The 20,254-nt window shown below is 40.3% G+C and overlaps 1 protein-coding gene across 2 annotated transcripts; it reads left to right on the plus strand.

The window, feature by feature from the left end:
• The first annotated feature begins 10,338 nt into the window (after positions 1-10,338).
• cidec (cell death inducing DFFA like effector c) lies at positions 10,339-20,142 on the plus strand. 2 transcript variants are annotated; one of them, XM_055868412.1, is made up of 6 exons: positions 10,339-10,418; positions 13,496-13,573; positions 13,774-13,924; positions 14,978-15,127; positions 16,002-16,189; positions 19,391-20,142. In XM_055868412.1, the coding sequence occupies exons 1-6, from the start codon at positions 10,351-10,353 to the stop codon at positions 19,590-19,592; spliced, it is 837 nt and encodes a 278-aa protein (XP_055724387.1). In that variant the 5' UTR covers positions 10,339-10,350; the 3' UTR covers positions 19,593-20,142. The 2 variants fall into 2 exon arrangements, with proteins under 2 accessions (XP_055724387.1, XP_055724388.1); XM_055868413.1 differs by lacking the exon at positions 10,339-10,418 and adding an exon at positions 12,852-12,995.
• The last annotated feature ends 112 nt before the right edge of the window (positions 20,143-20,254 follow it).

Below are 20,254 nucleotides of genomic sequence, written 5' to 3' on the forward strand. Positions count from 1 at the left end.
CAAAGCCTATTAGCTATATAATTAGCCACTACACATTAACTCCAGGATGAAAAACTATAATTTAGTACACAGACGAATCTGTTAGCAGAAGCAGTATTTTATTAACAAAAGGTAAAGAAATACATTTGATTTACAGATTTTTTTGGGGGGGGGCAGTTTTACAGCTAATTTCCTGTAATTTAACATATTTTGCCATGGTTTGGGGGGGAAAAAATGTAAAGTTTCAAAGCAAAATTCTTGCAATTCTACATATTTTGGCATGTTAATATGATATCTGAGTGAGAATGACTTACAACGTCAATGGTGTTCCCATGGAGGTCAGGACCCCTGGGCATGTGCCCTGCGTGCCCATTGGGTAATTTGGCCACGATTACTACAAGTTCAGATAGCTGGCTAGACTAACTAAACCAATTTACCAATCTAAACATGTTTAAGGCTAATTGTGTGACTTATAATAAGAGGAAAACTGCTGATGCACAACCAAGTTTCTAAATTGCACCTTGTTTATTCTACTATTCTAACTCAACAGTAAGACCAGACAGTTCCAAAACGTTTTTTTATTTTTATTTTTTTATTTTTATAAAGATTACCGAGGTCTGGACATCGGTGTCCTGTAACTACGGCCCTGGCTATCCTTAATGGCGCAGTTCAAGACAACAATGATAAATGGGTCAACGCATACTGAACACACACCCAAGACATACAGTCACATCCAAAATTGTTGGCACCCTTGATAAAGATGAACAAAAAAAGACTATAAAATAAATAAATAATACAAATACTGAGATACATGGAGTATAGAAAACATTAAGAACACTTTCCATGACAGACTGAATCCAGGTGAAAGCTGGATAAATCCAGTTTAAATCCACTTCAATCAGTGTAGATGAAGGGGATGAGACAGCTTAAAGAAGGATTTGAGACAATTGAGATGTGAATTGTGTATGTGTGCCATTCAGAGGGTGAATGGGCAAGACAAATAATGTAAGTGCCTTTGAATGGGGTATGGTAGTAGGTGCCAAGCGCACTGGTTTGTGTCAAGAACTGCAATGCTGCTGGGTTCATGCTCAACAGTTTACCGCGTGTATCAAGAATGATCCACCACCCAAAGGATATCTAGTCAACTTGACACAACTGTGCGAAGCATTGGAGTCAGCATGGGCCAGCATCCCTGTGGAATGCTTTCTTGTGCCACTCAGTATTAGGAAGATGTTCCTAATGTTTCGTATGCTCAGTGTATATCGTATGCTAAAACATATATATATATTATACATTATTTTGAGCATACTATATATATATATATATATATATATATATATATATATATATATATAGTATGCTCAAAATAATGATATTCTTATATACTAATACAATTGCTCAGAGAAAAATACATTTTGTTTAAAAAGTTATTAAAAAAAAGTCCAACTGATATTGGTCAACATGTTTGACATCCCGGTTTTTATACTTTGAGAGAGGATAACAAGCACTTAGACTATGTTGTATAATATTGGACAACACATTGGGAGGGATCACAGATCATTTCTCCGTACAGAATCTTTGCAGATCCTTGATATCCTTCGGTCTGAGCATATGGACTGCCCTCTTATTAATTCAAACCACAGGTTTACAAAGACCGGAGATTGAGATGGCCATTTTGTTGTCAATTAACCATTTCTTTGTGGATTTTGAGTGTGCTTCAGGTCATGGTCTTGCTGAAAGATCCCCTTGCGACCAGGTTTCAGCCTCCTGGCAGAGTCAACCAGGTTTTTGGCTAAAATGTCCTGGCACTTGATAGAGTTCATGATGCCGTTGACCTTAACAAGGGCCCCAGGACCAGTGGAAGCAAAACAGCCCCATAACATCAAAGATCCATGTTTTACAGTAGATACAGTAGGATGTTCTTTTCTGCAAGCATCCTTCTATCGACGCCAAACCCAGCATTGGTCTGCGTGGCCAAAGAGCCCTTTTTTCTTCTCATTTGACCATAGCAATGGTGCCAATGCTGTTTAGCAAAGTCGAGGCATTTAATTTGTTGGTTGCTCAATAAAGGCTTTTTTTATGGCAACCCTTCCATATTGCCTATTGGCATGGAGGTGGCATCTAATTGTAGATTTGGAGACCCAAGGATGTGACTAAGTTCTATAATTCTCTGACTGTGGCCCTTGGTCTTTTATTAACCCTCTGAAGCATCCTTCTCCCTGTTCCAGCAGTTTTAAACTTCTTAAATTGTTGCCCTAATAGTGGTAAGTGGTATATAAGTTTGATTTACATTTGTTGTACCCTTTGTTTGAATTATGAAAGTCAATAACCATTATCTCTTTTCATCTGTGAGTTATTTGCCTTTTTCCATTGTGATGGATGACAAATGGATTTTACATGTGTTACCTCATTTTTATACCTCAGTGAAACAGGAACCATGAAAGTTCACAATACAGTTCCTTATTAAACTGAGATTAATTTAAAAAGTAGAAAATTAATGCAGATAAAATTGTGTTTGATTTCATTCATAAGAATGAAATAAACATTGACACCTATCTTTTATGTTTTTTCTTAACATGTTAAACAAAAAGTATTTATCTGAGACATTATTGTAGCATTAAATACTATTGCATACAATATATCTATCTGTATTTGTATCATTTATAGTCATTTTTGCTCATCTTTAACAAGGGTGCCAATCATTTCGGATGTGACTATACTGTATGTCATTGATCAGTTGATCTCATTGTTGGATGATTAACTTAGTTAAACCCTAGTTGCATACACCCTCCAGTTTACTGTTGGCAGGATTGACAAAAGGAATCTGTCAGTAGAGTGGCTTTGCTGTCACAGTACTCAAGGACAGGATGATTGAGTGGCAAAGTGCTGTGACAGTCGAACGGCCCTTGATGTGAAGTCAATCTGATCTGAGTAGAAGAACTTAAACTTCCACTCTGAACAGAAGATAATCACATAGGTAAAACATTAATCATGATAACTTCAAAATCAGAGATAGAGATCTGCATTCATCTTTCAGTGTTTGAATCTCTTTTCAAAGACCATAGTTAAAATCAATCAAGTATATTTATAAAGGCCTTTATACACCAGCAAATGTCATAAAATGCTTTTACAGATACCCAGCCTAAAACGCCAAACAGCAAGCAATACAGATGTAGAACCACAGTGGCTAGGAAAAACTCCCTAGAAAGGCAGGAACCTAGGAAGAAACCTAGAGAGGAACCAGGCTCAGAGGTGGCCAGGCCTATTCTGGCTTTGCTTGGTGAAGAGAAACGTACATGGCCATTTAAGGACAGATCGTTCTTCAAGATGTTCAAATGTTCATAGATGACCAGCAGAGTCAAATAATAATCACAGTGGCTGTAGAGGATGCAACAAGTAAATATCTGACTTTTCATAGCCAAGCATTCAGAGGTCGAGACAGCAGGTGCGGTAGAGAGGGAAAGAGACAGGGATAGAGCGAGTGAGTCAAACAGCAGGTCCGGGACATGGTAGCATGTCCGGTGAACAGGTCAGGGTTCCACAGTGTTGTTACTTGATACCCGTGGACCTATTGTTTGAGGATGGTGAAATGTTGTATCATAAAGAAAAGACACTTGGTCAACCTAAAAGTGTACAAAGCATTTTTTTTTTGTCTGCATATGGTCTTTCTTTTGTCATACTGATAAAAAAATATATACACTGCTCAAAAAAATAAAGGGAACACTTAAACAACACAATGTAACTCCAAGTCAATCACACTTCTGTGAAATCAAACTGTCCACTTAGGAAGCAACACTGATTGACAATAAATTTCACATGCTGTTGTGCAAATGGAATAGACAAAAGGTGGAAATTATAGGCAATTAGCAAGACACCCCCAATAAAGGAGTGGTTCTGCAGGTGGTGACCACAGACCACTTCTCAGTTCCTATGCTTCCTGGCTGATGTTTTGGTCACTTTTGAATGCTGGCGGTGCTTTCACTCTAGTGGTAGCATGAGACGGAGTCTACAACCCACACAAGTGGCTCAGGTAGTGCAGCTCATCCAGGATGGCACATCAATGCGAGGTGTGGCAAGAAGGTTTGCTGTGTCTGTCAGCGTAGTGTCCAGAGCATGGAGGCGATACCAGGAGACAGGCCAGTACATCAGGAGACGTGGAGGAGGCCGTAGGAGGGCAACAACCCAGCAGCAGGACCGCTACCTCCGCCTTTGTGCAAGGAGGAGCAGGAGTAGCACTGCCAGAGCCCTGCAAAATGACCTCCAGCAGGCCACAAATGTGCATGTGTCTGCTCAAACTGTTAGAAACAGATTCCATGAGGGTGGTATGAGGGCCCGACGTCCACAGGTGAGGGTTGTGCTTACAGCCCAACACCGTGCAGGACGTTTGGCATTTGCCAGAGAACACCAAGATTGGCAAATTCGCCACTGGCGCCCTGTGCTCTTCACAGATGAAAGCAGGTTCACACTGAGCACATGTGACAGACGTGACAGAGTCTGAAGACGCCGTGGAGAATGTTCTGCTGCCTGCAACATCCTCCAGCATGACCGGTTTGGCGGTGGGTCTGTCATGGTGTGGATTGGCATTTCTTTGAGGGGGCCGCACAGCCCTCCATGTGCTCGCCAGAGGTAGCCTGAATGCCATTAGGTACCGAGATGAGATCCTCAGACCCCTTGTGAGACCATATGCTGGTGCGGTTGGCCCTGGGTTCCTCCTAATGCAAGACAATGCTAGACCTCATGTGGCTGGAGTGTGTCAGCAGTTCCTGCAAGAGGAAGGCATTGATGCTATGGACTGGCCCGCCCGTTCCCCAGACCTGAATCCAATTGAGCACATCTGGGACATCATGTCTCGCTCCATCCACCAATGCCACGTTGCACCACAGATTGTCCAGGAGTTGGCGGATGCTTTATTCCAGGTCTGGGAGGAGATCCCTCAGGAGACCATCCGCCACCTCATCAGGAGCATGCCCAGGCATTGTAGGGAGGTCATACAGGCACGTGGAGGCCACACACACTACTGAGCCTCATTTTGACTTGTTTTAAGGACATTACATCAAAGTTGGATCAGCCTGTAGTGGGGTTTTCCACTTTAATTTTGAGTGTGACTCCAAATCCAGACCTCCATGGGTTGATAAATTGGATTTCCATTGATAATTTGTGTGATTTTGTTGTCAGCACATTCAACTATTTAAAGAAGAAAGTATTTAATAAGAATATTTCATTCATTCAGATCTAGGATGTGTTATTTTAGTGTTCCCTTTATTTTTTTGAGCAGTGTATATGTGGGTGGCAGGGAGTCTAGTGGTTAGAGCGTTGGGCCAGTAACTGAAAGGTTGCTAGTTTGAATCCCTGAACAGACAAGGTGAAAAATCTGTCGATGTGCCATTGAGCAAGACACTAATCGCTCCAGGGTCACCGTTGATGGCTGACCCAACTCTCCAAGGGTGTCTCAGGGGGAGTTTGGATTTGCAAAAAACACATATCTTAGTAGTTTAGACAGGACCAGATGGTGTAATCCTAAAAATGAACAAAAATTATTATGGTATTTTAACATGCGTATAATAATTATACATGTGTGAAATTGCACAAATATAAGCATCCACCAAATTATTACTAATCTAGCATCTCTGTCTAAAGCATGAGAACACATGTGTTTATTTTCTCTTTGTGAGAGATAAATATACAGTATTTTTAGAGTGGTGGTGGGGGTGATATCCAATCAAGACCGAGCAAAAAAATGCAATTACCATCACGTTATTGTTAGACTAAGAGAATGATATCAAACCGTGGCAGAAAAGGAAATGAGACAGGATGAGATGGGAGGGCAATGGACGGAGATGTACAAGATAAACAGAGAGTAGGGGGAAAGCTGGATGTGACGGTGCAGTGACACGTGGACGATAGAGAGGGAGAAAGATAGAGTCTTGGGTAACAAGAGAGAAGTCCAGTTGAAAATCTGTGCTTGCATTACAGTGGTCGCTCCTCTACTGGCTGGGCAAAACTGACAGAGATACTGTGAGAACCAGAAGAGGACAGAGGGAAACAAAAAAAACAATACTTTGCCACCACCCTGCATCTAAGAGGTGGCTTTTGGGGACCTTACTACTTCTAAGCCAGGACATTGGGTAAGTCCCTATTAATGATGCTTACATTGTGTTTTATACTTTCCAAGGCTGAACCACAACTTACACAGTAAAATGTGATTGTAAAAATAATTCTAAGGAACCAGAATGTCTTTAATTATGAATTGAACAGGTGTTGAATGGTCTGATGTACTCCAGAAATAGAGTTTGAAGACCAAAGCTACATTTCTTCACTAATTCAACCATGTTTGGAAGTTTATGCGTCCGTTAGGACCACTGATATGTAAATACATCCCAGTGGGTAACCATTATTTGTGATACATAGCATGGAGAAAACATTAATGGTGTGCCTTACCATCATTACAAGGACCATGGTATATTTAGAACAAATTAACAAATGCCTCACAATTGTAGGACAATTCTCACTCTAAAGTATGAGATTTTGAGTTATTGATCGTCTTCCTCTCCACCTTTCCTACTTCAGATCAACTGTGCTTACCATGCGAGACATGCGTCTGTGTCTGAGCCTGGCTCTGTTGCTGCCATTGTGCAGCCTGTGCCAAAGGATGGGCCCCGCCAGTGCCAAGCTGGGAGAAGAAGACACAGAAAGTGACCTGTTGGCTGTCAACATCGTAAACCGCAGTGGCATTCTGGGCTCCCTGCTCCCTCTAGAGTTTCACCCAACCCTCCGGGAGACCAGAGCCCCACGCCCGTCCTCCCAGGTCCCCAAGAGAGCCCAGCAAGGGTCCCGCTTTGCCTTGTCCCTAGACGTGCCCACCAGCATCCTCAGTGTCCTCATAGACCTGGCCAAGAACCACGACATGAGAGCCAAAGCTGCTGCCAATGCAGAGCTGATGGCACGCATCGGCAAAAGGAAATAAGGGCTGGGGTCACATTGGAAAAGGCTAGGCGGGCAATTCTCACCTCACCAGGGTTGTGGGTTTACAAAAGCAGGTTGAGGAATGGATAGGTCATGGGGATGAAACAAGTGTTGTTATTAGAAGAAAAGACATCTTGAAGTCGTTAATAAGTGTTGCCCTTTATCTGTTTTATATTTCCATTGCATAATTCTTACCTCATTTTATGCCAAAAAGTTCCACTGACTGCCTGGACTAAAACATTATGTAAAAAGAATGACACATTTTGCCAGTTAAATGTCACTGATCAAATATAAGATGAAGCTGGTCTTTTGTCTCCGCTACAGTGAGCATAAATAATAATATATAGGCAGATGGTCTCATGACATTGTAATAGGTCGGGAACCATTTGAATTCTGTTTATTGTGTTTGTAACAATGTAAGGAAAGGTTGCAAAATAAAATCTGATCATATAACCTCATTTCTGTGTACTGCTTGCTTATTCTGCACTGACGTCAGAGGTGTTTCTTCATTTCAAGCATCAGTAACCAATAAAGCACTAAGGAATAAGCAATATCACCCTGCGTCATTCCCAACGGGTCTTTGACAACAGGACAATGGTACGGGGAGGAAATTGACCTCAGAGACAAACAGAGGCCCCTGTTTTAGAGATCATCCATCTAGTTGATTTATACTTGATCCCAGTCAGGGCAGTAGCTACATATGAGAACACAGAGGTCGGGACATATGTCATTTAAAAAAAATGTAAACATATATATATTTTTAGTCAAAGTTTGAACTTCATGTTCAGAGTTAGAATATTAGAATACACAAGGTACAATTTCGAAACATGTCTGTGCGGTAGCGAAACAGTGTTATATGTCACTCACACAATTACCCATCTCAGTAAAAAAAAAAATTGATGGTAAAATGGTTTAGTTAGTCTAGCCAGCTATCTGAACTTGTAGTAATCATGACCAAATAACTGACCGGGCACTCAGGGTACGTACCCAGGGGCACTGACCTCCAGGAGCCTCCCATTGAATTTGTTAGTCATTCTCATTCCGATATATTAACATGGCATAGGTCATGGCAAAATGTGTAGAATGCAGGAAATTAGCAGGAAAACAGCAACAACAACAAAAAAGTTCTGTAAAGCAAATGTATTTGTTAACATTTTGTTAATACATTTTTTTTTCTGCTAAAAGATCCCTCTAAGTATTCAATTATAGTCTTTAATCCCGGTGCTGAGTTAATGTGAGTTAATGTGTAGCGGCTAATTGTATGGCTAATAGCCAATGTGTTTGTAGATCGACTGAGGCGACTTAAGCATCCAATGTGATAACGGCTGGGTTACTTTTTGTTGTTCTCCAAATAGAATTTGAGTGGTTTTTAATTGTATAGAAATGCAGTAAAGGAGCTTAAAATTTTGTGGATATTATAATACTTTTTTTCAGACCCTGGCTATGGCCCTGATCCCAAGTGAGTTGGATAATTAAAGTGGCAATCAGCAGTAGAAACAATAACAAAGTGACTCCCTTCCCCGTTTGGTAAAAAGTGTATGGACTGACCATACATGATATCAAAAGTATAGTTTTAACCATGTTGAGGCTATATAGTGTTTGTTTACTTTGTTTAAAAAATATAGGAGTAAAACAAGCTTATATTTAAGGTTCTGAAGGGGTATGACAATGAGGCATCAAGTTATATTATTCAAGAATCATTGGGTACATACAGAGGTGTCATGCCCATAGGGTCAAGTCACCCCTCAGATTTGTCCTGTTTACACATTTTTTTATTAAAATACTGTAAATGTATATATAGTTGTTGCTCTGTAATACTACTAGCCAACTAGCAATTTTATGAAGATGGGTTTAGCTAGCCCAGATAGGTTCCCAATCTCCCAGCCTCATAACTAGGTATCAAGAAGCCATTTCAAGTCATCAATTAAGTTGGACGAGCTAGCTTGTCTAACAATCTTAGCTGGCATGCCTGCTGGCAAGGTTGGTAGACTTGAGAAAGCAAGCAATTTCTAAATGTAGACCTACATAATAAAATTCATGTTCCTTTCAACCTTTTACCCAGAATTTAGCAGAGATGGAAAGAAACATTTAGTTTCTTAAAAAGCTCAAGAGATATGCAGAAAAATATACATATTTTTAAAATATATTTAAGCATAATGGTTATGGCTCTAAATTGCCAGACAAAAAGTTGTTTCAGGAGTTTGAAAAATGCTAAAATTGTCCAATTTATGGATGGGAGCCTAGCCCCAACTCAGGACCATTCCCCAGCCATCCTCACATACTTTGTGCCCCCTCTGATTTTTGGGGTGCATTACACCCCTGGGTACATGTCATTAATTTTCAAATCCCAAAATAGATGTAGCAACTGCTGATTGCTTCTTTAAGCAGCAATTCTGACAGCTATTTTTTTTTTTTTTTTTTTACATCGGACACCATTACTGAACTCAGATACATCAGCAAATGATTACAAAGAAACATTAGCTAACATTATCACGGAGCTAATGTATAGACTACAAAATGTCTGAGATTATGGTGTGCAATTACAACAATGATGTTCATCAAAGCATATGTTTATGAAGGAAATATAGCATATGCCTTAATTGTTCAATAAAGGTCTGCTATATACACACACACACCCTACCATAGGCTATACAGAAGTAGCGTATAGTATAATGTTTTCTTTCAATATACGCTGTTCATTATGAGCAGCATTTTATCATCGATTAAAAAGCACAATCTGTATGATATCTAATTTACATACATTTTTGAAGAATAAAATAAATGCCTACAATGAGCCAACTGTCCTAGCCCAAATGTAGGCTATCACTCCCCTTTTGGTTTCTGTTGTCATGTGTAGTCTACTACACTACCAACATTGACAAAACAAGTTAAGAGCTATTTTTAGAAATAGAAACGGATATTTGAAAAGAAAATACAGATGAGTCACTGAACCCCGGGGCCTAATTTTTGGTCACTTTCCTGCGTAACCGAGACCGTAGTTGACAACTTATTGTAGCCCATTGTTTACTACCCCGAAGCGGTCTGAGGTGCATCAGAGCGGTTACAACCGTAGTGAACGTACTTGAGATTGAATACCTTTCTGATACTGTCGACGGCCTCGGGAATCATTAGACGATATGCCCGTTCAGTGCTTCGACCGAGAGCAGCCTCACGGGTGTTGGAAGGTAATTTGACATTTGTCCACATGATGTCGTTATTCACACAAAGTTGGACGAAGTAATTAATAAACCATGCATTAAAATACCAGAATAATTTTCACGGATACTCCCTCTGGTCCTGTGAAACTTATTAAGAACACATTTAATGTATTTCAGTGTTTATAGCCTATGTTCAGCACAGTAGTACTAATTTAGTTTTATCATGTGATTAAAACAGGTGCTGCCAATAATGGCCAGGTGGATGACACTGCAGACAGCCGTAAGGAGATGCTTTTTGACTCAAAGAAATACCAAAAAGTAAGTTTGTGATTTACATCTGCCCCTGACATTCAAATAATTAATTGAAGACTTCTCAATAGTAGGCCTAATGTAGCAGGGACTTGGTGTGCACTGGTAGAATAGAATGGACATGGTCCTGAGTCTGACATTGTATATTATGAAGTGTGTGTTATTGTGCAGATTAAATCTGCACACAACCATAATGCACATTGTACACATTCTAATGTACAGTAGCCTAGGTTGTTGAGCTTTGATGATTCCTGACCTAGATGTACTCTTAAGGAGCCCAAGGTTACCATTACTCCTTAAGGTCCAAGAACCTTATGTTATTTTCAGAGGTAGACTGGCTCTAGCAGCCAAGTACTCTATCTAAACGTGAATCGAATCTCTATGGTTCTAGAAACATAAAGCCCGTTACTTTCACATCACATCGAAATAATTTCACAAATGCAGAATAAACACTTACTGTATGTACACTGTTTTAACCGGCTTCTTCACAGTTGCAGCTGACAGTATTTTTCAGTAATAACACATTTCTGGCGGCCTTCTTCCGTTACACACAGGTGTTCAGAGCATGCTTGATAGTTAATTAGCAGAGTTGGTCCCTCTGCACTGTGACATGTGGCCGTGTGGGAACACTAACCCTATAAAGGTGTATAATTGAACGTTTTATTTTTTGGAAATAATATCTTGCTGATATGAAAGATGAGGTCCTTCTGCTTCCAAAACTGTACCGCAAGCGATGTGTGTTAATGTTCAGACCGAGCGTTGGAGCTCTTAACAAAACTCCCTTGTACAGAAGATGCCTTCGTCCAATGACACTTGGGTGTAACGTAATGGAACTGAGAGTCATGATCAAGGGCTAGTCCTGACCCTGGCACTTGACCTATTTTGACCCAGTGCAAGAAGGCTGAGGTGGTAAGTGGTAACTTGGTACTGTGAGGTTGTGATCCGAGTTACCCTAGCTGTATAACTGAGTCAGGGTTTATAGTGAAGATGATCCTGCCACTGTGTTTAATAATGTGCCTCTGGCTTGTGTAATGTGGTGTGTGTTGTAACAGCACATCAGCATAAACAGCAAGACATTGTCATCTCAATGAACTTAAGCATTTTATCAGACTCCCCTGCACTCCTCTCTGTCCCTAATCCATTTACATACTTGTATTATTTGGCTGAGCATACATAGCCAGGTGTATGTGTGTTTTCGATTTGAGATGCAGTTGAATTGTGTTTTCATTTCAGTGTGTATGTTTGTTCTAAATGTTCTTGTGGTTGAGTGTGCTTGTGAATGCTCTGTATTGTTGTGGGGAATTTCTGTGTGTAAAAGCTAGAGGGTCACAGACAGTGTGTGAAATAACTGGCAAGAGAGAGCAAATTGTGAAAGAGTCCAGTAATTTCTCACCAAACTAAAGGACCGCAGGAGGTCTTGACACTGTGAAATGTATCTTCAGTCCCTCAACACGTGAAAGCCAAGGCGGTCCCTCCATCCCCAGTGACCCTGAGGTTTCATTGGACCACACCAGACATGAGGTCAAAGGACAAGTGTGTACATCAGTGGCTGCCCCAAAAACGCCACTGCTAGTGTGCGCTGCTCTTCTCGGTTGGAGATGACCCATTTTTAGCTCAGATCTGATCAGACTCAATAATGAGGAAGATGATCTGTGATTGAATTGATGGTTTTGTTTTCTCACAACTCAGTTTGAGTCAGATGAATCCTGTCTACATACTTTGCGTCTTTTTGATTTACCACATTTGAATTACAACCCATAGAGTCTACACAATACCATCTAGAGCTAAATCTGACCTGGGTTTTGCAATGTGGGTGGTGTGATGAAGTTGAAAGTGCAGGGCACTCCCTAAGATGTATAATGTGTCATTGTGTTCTGTCAGATGGCGTCATTCTAAGGTGACAAGGCTGTTGCCAGGAGTCCGTGCATGTGACCATCTGACGCGAGACCAATGAGTGACGTGTGTGTGATACATTGGTCAGATAACAGCAAGGTTGTGGGCCTACTGATGGACTCATCAGTTGGCCCACTACTATTGGCATCTATATTTGTCATGTTTCTATTTTTAGAAACTTTATAGCGTGACTATAGTGTTACCCTAGACCACAGCTTCACTTACTCACTGTGTGTCTTAGACTGTGGTAATCAAGTTTGATCAGACTTAATGCTTTAGGGCTATATCAGAGGACATACTCACACTGTGTCGATTTAAGAAGTGGCCTCTGCTCTTTTTACTGGCAAGGCCAGCTATATCTGCCCTGTGTTTAAGTGCATGGAAATTCACTCATTCACGTCAAAGTTTCAAGCATAAAGTAGAAAGACCGAATAGAGAATAGGAGTGACACACATCAGATTGCAGGGTATTACAGTACAGGGGCAAGGGGCGGGATAGTGGGAGGGTGTAGAGAGTTGCTCAATATAAATTACTGCATACAGTCGACAGATTAGAACAAAGGTGAAAGAACAAGTGATGCAAGAGTGAGAGGGAGTAAAAAAGAGACGACAGGGATAAATCAAGGATCCACCGATTTAGTGATTTAGAAATTGGACCTTTGTTTCACAGAGACGGGGGAGCAAGCCAAAGAAGGTAACCCAAACTCAATACAGACCAGAGATTTAGTGGCACAACTGTCCGCTCTGTTTTCTGTGACATTTTCAGGAATTAATGTTTCAAGATTTCATTAGCAAAAAGTTTTTTAATTTTGTAGAATTATTTTACACTTTTTATAAAACTGTTTTCGTTCAGGACAGATGGATAATAGTCACGAAACCATTACAGTATAATGAAGTGCTAGCTGTGGTAAATTACATTATGGTAGCTGATATCTCGAGTATCTGTTGTAGCCTACACATGTTGTGTCTGTTAGCGAGCTGTCAAGGGTTGCCTTTTCTCTCCAGCAATATTACTGTTTGGAGCTGTAGTCATGGCTTGCTTGTGTGTTCATGTCGGTCATGTTTCTATCATACGAAATACTTTTTGGTAAAAATATTTCCACCAGTACCGTGTTCAGTCAGTGTGGTGATAGCCTCACCTGCTTGTGATATGTTGTAACTGCAGCAATAAAGACTACATTGGTGAATCCTCAGGCGCTGTTTGCCGATGATCCAAGGGATGGATTATGCCATGAAGTCCCTCAGTCTCCTGTCCCCTGCCTCACTCTCCAAGTAAGAGCCTGATGCCGCAGCACTAAGGGGATGTGCCCTATTGACAGCACTACTATTGGTCATCATAAGACTGCGTTCAGTAATGTTTAATGTTTGTTTTTGTTTTTTTTACATCGTAGGACATACCTCATAGAGTCAAAGTTAGCATCGTTTACCAATAGATTTGACATAATTTGACTATGTGTTTGTATCTTCACCAGGTGTGTGACAGCCAGTGTATCAGCCAGTGCCTCCATGACCCAGCAGCTCCTTGTCGGGACTCCTCGACCTAAGCCCTTCCGGGTCACCAGTGCTGATCGCAGCGTTAAGAAGGGAATCATGGCTGATGGGCTACGAGACCTAGTCAACAAAGTGAGGAGAATGGTGGAGGAAGAGGGAGGGATGAAGAAGGAAGAGGGTGCTTATGGGAGGAGTACAAGTTTATTTTTATATATATATTTTTATTTCACCTTTATTTAACCAGGTAGGTCAGTTGAGAACAAGTTCTCATTTACAACTGCGACCTGGCCAAGATAAAGCAAGCAGTGCGACAAAAACAAGAGTTACACATGGGATAAACAAATGTACAGTCAATAACACAATAAAAACATCTGTATACAGTTTGTGCAAATTAAGTAAGGAGGTAAGGCAGTAAATAGGCCAATAGTGGGGAAGTAATTACTATTTAGCAATTTACACTGGAGTGATATATGTGCAGATGAGGATGTGCAAGCATAAATACTGGTGTGCAGAAAAACAAAAACAAATATGGGGATGAGGTAGGTAGATGTTTGGATTAAATATTTACAGATGCAGTGATCTGTAAGCTGCTCTAACAGCTGATGCTTAAAGTTAGTGAGGGAGATATAAGTCTCTAACTTCAGTGAGTTTGAATGAGAGAAGAGTAGTGTATGAGTGAGGGAGAAGAGAGAGTCTGGTTACATACACTCTACTCATTTATGGCATCATAAATTCAATCCAGTGAACAATGTGACTCAGATGGATAAAGGAATGAAAGGATTGGTGAGTCAGAGGCTTTCAAAGGGAAGCAGAAAGAACTAACGGTTTTCCTTAAATGCTTGCATGCTGGAGTATGTGCTCTCATGCACATACTGACAATTGTCTCTGTTGTTCTGGTTCTCCAACTGTGACACTACTGCGGTCTTACGCATGTCTTTGAAAAGTTTAACTTAATCCGGACATAATGATAATACATGATATTGAGACTTTTCAGGAACTTATCTACTCTGCAGAGATATGCAATCTTTTTTTAACACTCGCCATTTGTATTATTCACTGTAGAAATCTATGACACGCAAGAGAAGGGAGTGGCTAAGTAACTACTTCTGAGAGGGGGAATGATTCTGTAGTCCCTACTTACTGGACTCTATCTCTTCCAGGCTAATGGGTAGTTTGTTCCCTCAGGCCATGGACTCTCTGCACGTGTCATGCGTCAGTGCCCTGGTGCTGGATGAAGACGGGACAGGGGTAGATACAGAGGAGTTCTTCCTGACCCTGCAAGACAACGCTGTCCTCATGGTCCTGGAGAAGGGGCAGAAGTGGACACTTCCACAGGTTGGTAGGGTGACATATGCATGACCTTCTTACCACAGAGTCCACTGGGTGGCGCCATTACACAGGATCACTCTGGTAGAATGGTGAACAGGCTTCACTTCTGTGTATTATCATCATCAGTGCCAACGTGTTCTCAGATGAAGATGCAGTTGTATAGCCTGCCTTTTTAGATAAGATGGGACGAACAAGAAAATCTACTCCCATATTGTATATGAATGAACTGAACTTTTGGGATTGAATATAGATTAAGCATATTCAATAAATGATTCCATTCAGATAAATGCAAAAGCGTTCTTATTATGGGCAAAGAGTTGAGTGAAAGCATCTCTGACATATATGGCAAATCATAACCCCCTCATTTAGTTACCTCACACTTTTGGCCACAATTAAAGCACCATTTGAGTCAGAGTTGAGGGGTGTTTGTTTGTCCAAAGCAGGTCATTTCCATATTCATTAAATAATGTTCTGCCACCTGAATGGCATCACCCTGTGTGTTTACTTGGCTCCTGTCATGCTGAGTGTGTCTCATTAACATAATACAATTTCCTCTCCTGTTGTCCTTCCACTGTTCAGAATGAATTAATCTGTATTCCAATGCTTGTTACCTTCCTTTGCAGATGACTGGCGCTCTTGGGTGGAGGGGAGGAAGGGGAGTGTGTAGGGCGGGCTAGCTAGTATTGCGTTCATCCATCTTAGTTTGACAGACACTAAGTGTCAGAGGTTATATATGCAGTTTTCATTCACACTCAATTTGAATTTCCCATAAATAAGCTGTAGGAGACTAAACTTAATTTGTGTTAACTGTTTAAAATTGATTTGCTCTTGTTTCTCCTCTCTCATATCCCTCCCTCTCTCTCCACCTTTCGGCTCCCAGAACACTCATCCCCGAATGCAAAATGAGCTCAAACACCAGCGCAGGAAAGATGTGGCTCGAATAACCTTTGACCTATACAAGAACAACCCTCAGGATTTCATTGGCTGTCTGAATGTGAAGGCCACGCTGTATGGCACCTACTCTGTGTCCTACGATGTGCGCTGCTACGCTGCCAAGAAGATGCTGAAGTGAGTAATCGCTCTCCATGTGTTGATGTGGGTAGTTAAAGGTGAGTTTGTAAGATTTAGGAGAAGGTTGAGTTGATACAGTGCCTTCAGAAAGTATTCACACTCCTTGACCTTTACTACATTTTGTTGGATTTAATTGTCATTTTTTTGTCAACTATCGACAAAAAATACTCTTATTTCAAAGTAGAAGAAAAATGATTACATTTTACATTTTTTTGATGGAAAATAAAAAACTAATATAGCTTGATTAGATAAGTATTCAACCCTCTAAGTCAATGACAGGAGGCTGCTGAGGGGAGAACAGCTCATAATAATGGCTGGAACAGAGCAAATGGAATGGCATCAAACACATGGTTTCCATGTGTTTGATGTATTTGATACCATTCCACTGATTCCGCTCCAGTCATTGCCACGAGCCCGTGGTAAGGTGCCACCAACCTTCTGTGGAGTCAATGCATGTTAGTACCAGCTTAGGCAGCGAATACAGCTGTGAGTCTTTTTGGGTAAGTCTCTAAGCGCTTTGCACACCTGGATTATACAATATTTGACCATTATTCATTAAATAATTCTTCAAGCTCTGTCCTGTTGGTTGTTGACCATTGCTAGACAGCCATTTTCAAGTCTTGCCATAGATTTTCATGCCGATCTGTTGGAAAGCAGACTGTTTTGCTCTAGGATTTTGCCTGTGCTTAACTTTATTAAGTTTATTTTTATCTTAAAAGACTCCCTCGTCCTTGCCGATGATAAGGATACCCATAACATGATGCAGTCACCACCATGTTTGAAAATATGAAGAGTGATACTCAGTGATTTGTTGTATTGGATTTTCCCCAAACATAACGCTTTGTATTCAGGACAAAAAGTTCAGTTTTTTGCCATATTTTTTGCAGTTTTGCTTTAGTGCCTTATTGGATGCATGTTTTGGAATATTTGTATTCTGTACAGGCTTCCTTCTACACAGGCTTCCTTCTTAGTATTGTAGAGTAACTACATCTTCAGTTTTCTCCTGTCACAGCTATTAAACTCTGTAACTGTTTTAAAATCACCATTGGCCTCATGGTTAAATCCCTGAGTGGTTTCCTTCCTCTCTGGCAACTGAGTTAGAAAGGGCACCTGTATCTTTGTAGTGACTGGGTGTATTGATACACATCCAAAGTCTAATTAATAACTTCACCATTCTCAAAGGGATATTCAGTCCTTTTATATATTTTTTTTACCCATCTTCCAATATTTGCCCTTTGCAAACAATTGAAAACATCCCTGGTCTTTGGTTGAATCTGTGCTAGGAATTCCCTGTTTGACTGAGGGACCTTACAGATAATTGTATGTGTTGGATACAGAGATGGGGTAGTCATCCAAAAATCCTGTTGAACACTATTATTGCCCACAGTGAGTCCATCCAACTTAAGTGACTTGTTAAGCATGTTTTTACTCCTGAATTTATTTAGGCTTCCCATAACAAATGGGTTGAATACTTATTGACTCAAGACATTCTAGCTTTACATTTTTTTATTACTTTGTAAACATTTCTTTAAAAAAACTATTCCACTTTGACATTATGGGATGTTGTGTGTAGATCAGTGACACAAAATCTAAATTTAATCTATCTTAAATTTAGGCTGTAACACAACAAAATGTGGAAAAAGTTGAGGGGTGTGAATACTTTCTGAAGGCACTGTATGTTCAGATACATTTAGGAAGGTTATGTCATACGTGCTGAGAGCTGCTGATTTTCGGCTTTAGCTGAGCGGTTGTGACAACTAGGATTAAATTGTGCAGAATCAACAAATAACAGGTTTCTAGATTTCATTTTCTGCTCATATTTTTCTCTTTTGAAAAGTCCCTGGAGAGAATGAAACTTGTATCTCAACTAGGAGAGAGAGATTAGGGAGATGCAGTTTCCAGCCCTGCACTGTCAGCGTTTCCCTATCTTCCTGACTATATGTTTATATTATATCTGTCAGATCACTATCTACAGTACAGGTATCTGTCTGACATAGGGTTGCAAAGGTGCCGGGAATTGTCCAATGTTACCGGAATCTTCTGTAATTTTGGTGATTAGCAGATCATCTTTGGTAATATGTATTTGAAAAATGTATTCATATACAGTACCAGTCTAAATTTCGGATACACCTACCCAATCCTTTTCTACATTGTAGAATAATATTGAAAACAAAAAAAAACTGCATTGACTGACTTTCATGTCATAAAATAATGATGGACTGTAAATTCTCTTTGGTTATTTGAGCTGTTATTGCCATAATATGGACTTGGTCTTTTACCAAATAGGGCTATCTTCTGTATACTACCCCTATCTTGTCACAATATAACTGCTTGGCTCAAACGCATTAAGAAGGAAAGAAATTCCACAAATTAACTTTTTAACAAGGCACGCCTGTTAATTGAAATGCATTCCAGGTGACTACCTCATGAAGGTGGTTGAGAGAATGTCAAGAGTGTGCAAAGCTGTCATTAAGGCAAAGGGTGGCTACTTTGAAAAATATATTTTGATTTCTGTAACACTTTTGGTTACTACATGATTTAATAGTTTTGATGTCTTCACTATTATTCTACAATGTAGAAAATATAAAAAAATAAAGAAACCTACTAATTCAAGGGTTTGTCAACTTTTGACTGGTACTGTATATTTTTGTATATCTGTGTTCATATTGTCGATGAGTTTTTCTAGTGGATAGACAATATGGTTCTAGAGAAAATAACAATGGCATTATTTTCAATTAACTCTGCAACTCTTCCAACTATTGGCTTCTTTCACAACTGCCAGCAGTTTGGCACCAAAACATTTACAAGAAATACATATTGACATTGTAAAATGAATCTATATATATATTTCATGCTGAAACCCTAATTTTATTTAACCTTTATTTAACTAGGCAAGTCAGTTTAAACACCAATGCTATTCACTATTTTGATGGTTTAGATTTATGATAATGTTTTACAGGCCATTCTATTTTTTATTTTTAAATAATCTTATTTTATATATTTTACATGTGATAAGGCCACACCGAGGGCCGGAGATAATTACAGATACCTGTAATAATCTGAAGTACTCAAAAAGGCAACTAAATGGCTTCTGATAAAATTCCTCCTCTGGTAGTTTACTGGTGAACTCCAAAAGTTTCCAGTAAGATAACCTCCCTTTTCAACTCTCGTCTGACACATTCTTCCCTGTTCTTGTAGGGAGGCTCTGAGATGGACTCTGTTCTCCATGCAGGCCACAGGCCACGTCCTCCTGGGCTCCTCCTGCTACATCGAGCAGCTCCTGGATGAGGATGACCGGGCAGACCTGAGCCTGCCACCACTGCCACAGGATGGAAAGATCAAACAACTACAGAGCATCCTGATGGGCAAGACGGCTGTGATGGGCAAAACTGTTGTGTGATCTATCCCAATACTATGAACATGCATCCTTCCCTTCTCCCTTCCTTGAAGTAATCACCCATCTAAATCGATTTTACAGGTGAAAGGGAATGCTACACTACATAGCTTGCACCTGTCCAGTCATGGCTGATAAGTAATCACTTCATGGAAAGGAAGAATGGATTGTCAGGATATTCAAACAGGGCTCTACTCAGAGAGACACTCTAAAAGAGCCTGTTTGCTAAAAGTAATGGGTACTGGCAAACTGCAGGACCAACACCATGGCACAGTGCTGCATCACTCTGATGTCATGGTTACAGTGGCAGGTATACACCTTTTGGTTAGGTCACTCCTCTCGGTTGACTTTTGGGACAGGAAATGCTGTGATGTCCTACATTTTGGCTATGATCACTTGCACTTTGTTACATTTGTCTGTCTATATGGCTTGCAACACTCCACAAGCGAATGCACTTTTCTATTGCAGTGACTGCTGCTGGTCTGTATCTTCAACTGATAGAAGGCACTTGGCTTTTTTCATATTAATAAGCATGAATAAATCACAAGAATATTAACCTTTGAGAGATTTTATTTCCCCTCAACATAAACATGCACGCATGCACACGCACAAGCAAACACACACATACTTGAAGTCACACCTGAAAGCAGAGACCTGTGTAACTTTGT

The sequence above is a fragment of the Salvelinus fontinalis genome, chromosome 18 (assembly GCF_029448725.1).
Source record: "Salvelinus fontinalis isolate EN_2023a chromosome 18, ASM2944872v1, whole genome shotgun sequence".
Taxonomy (NCBI): domain Eukaryota; kingdom Metazoa; phylum Chordata; class Actinopteri; order Salmoniformes; family Salmonidae; genus Salvelinus; species Salvelinus fontinalis.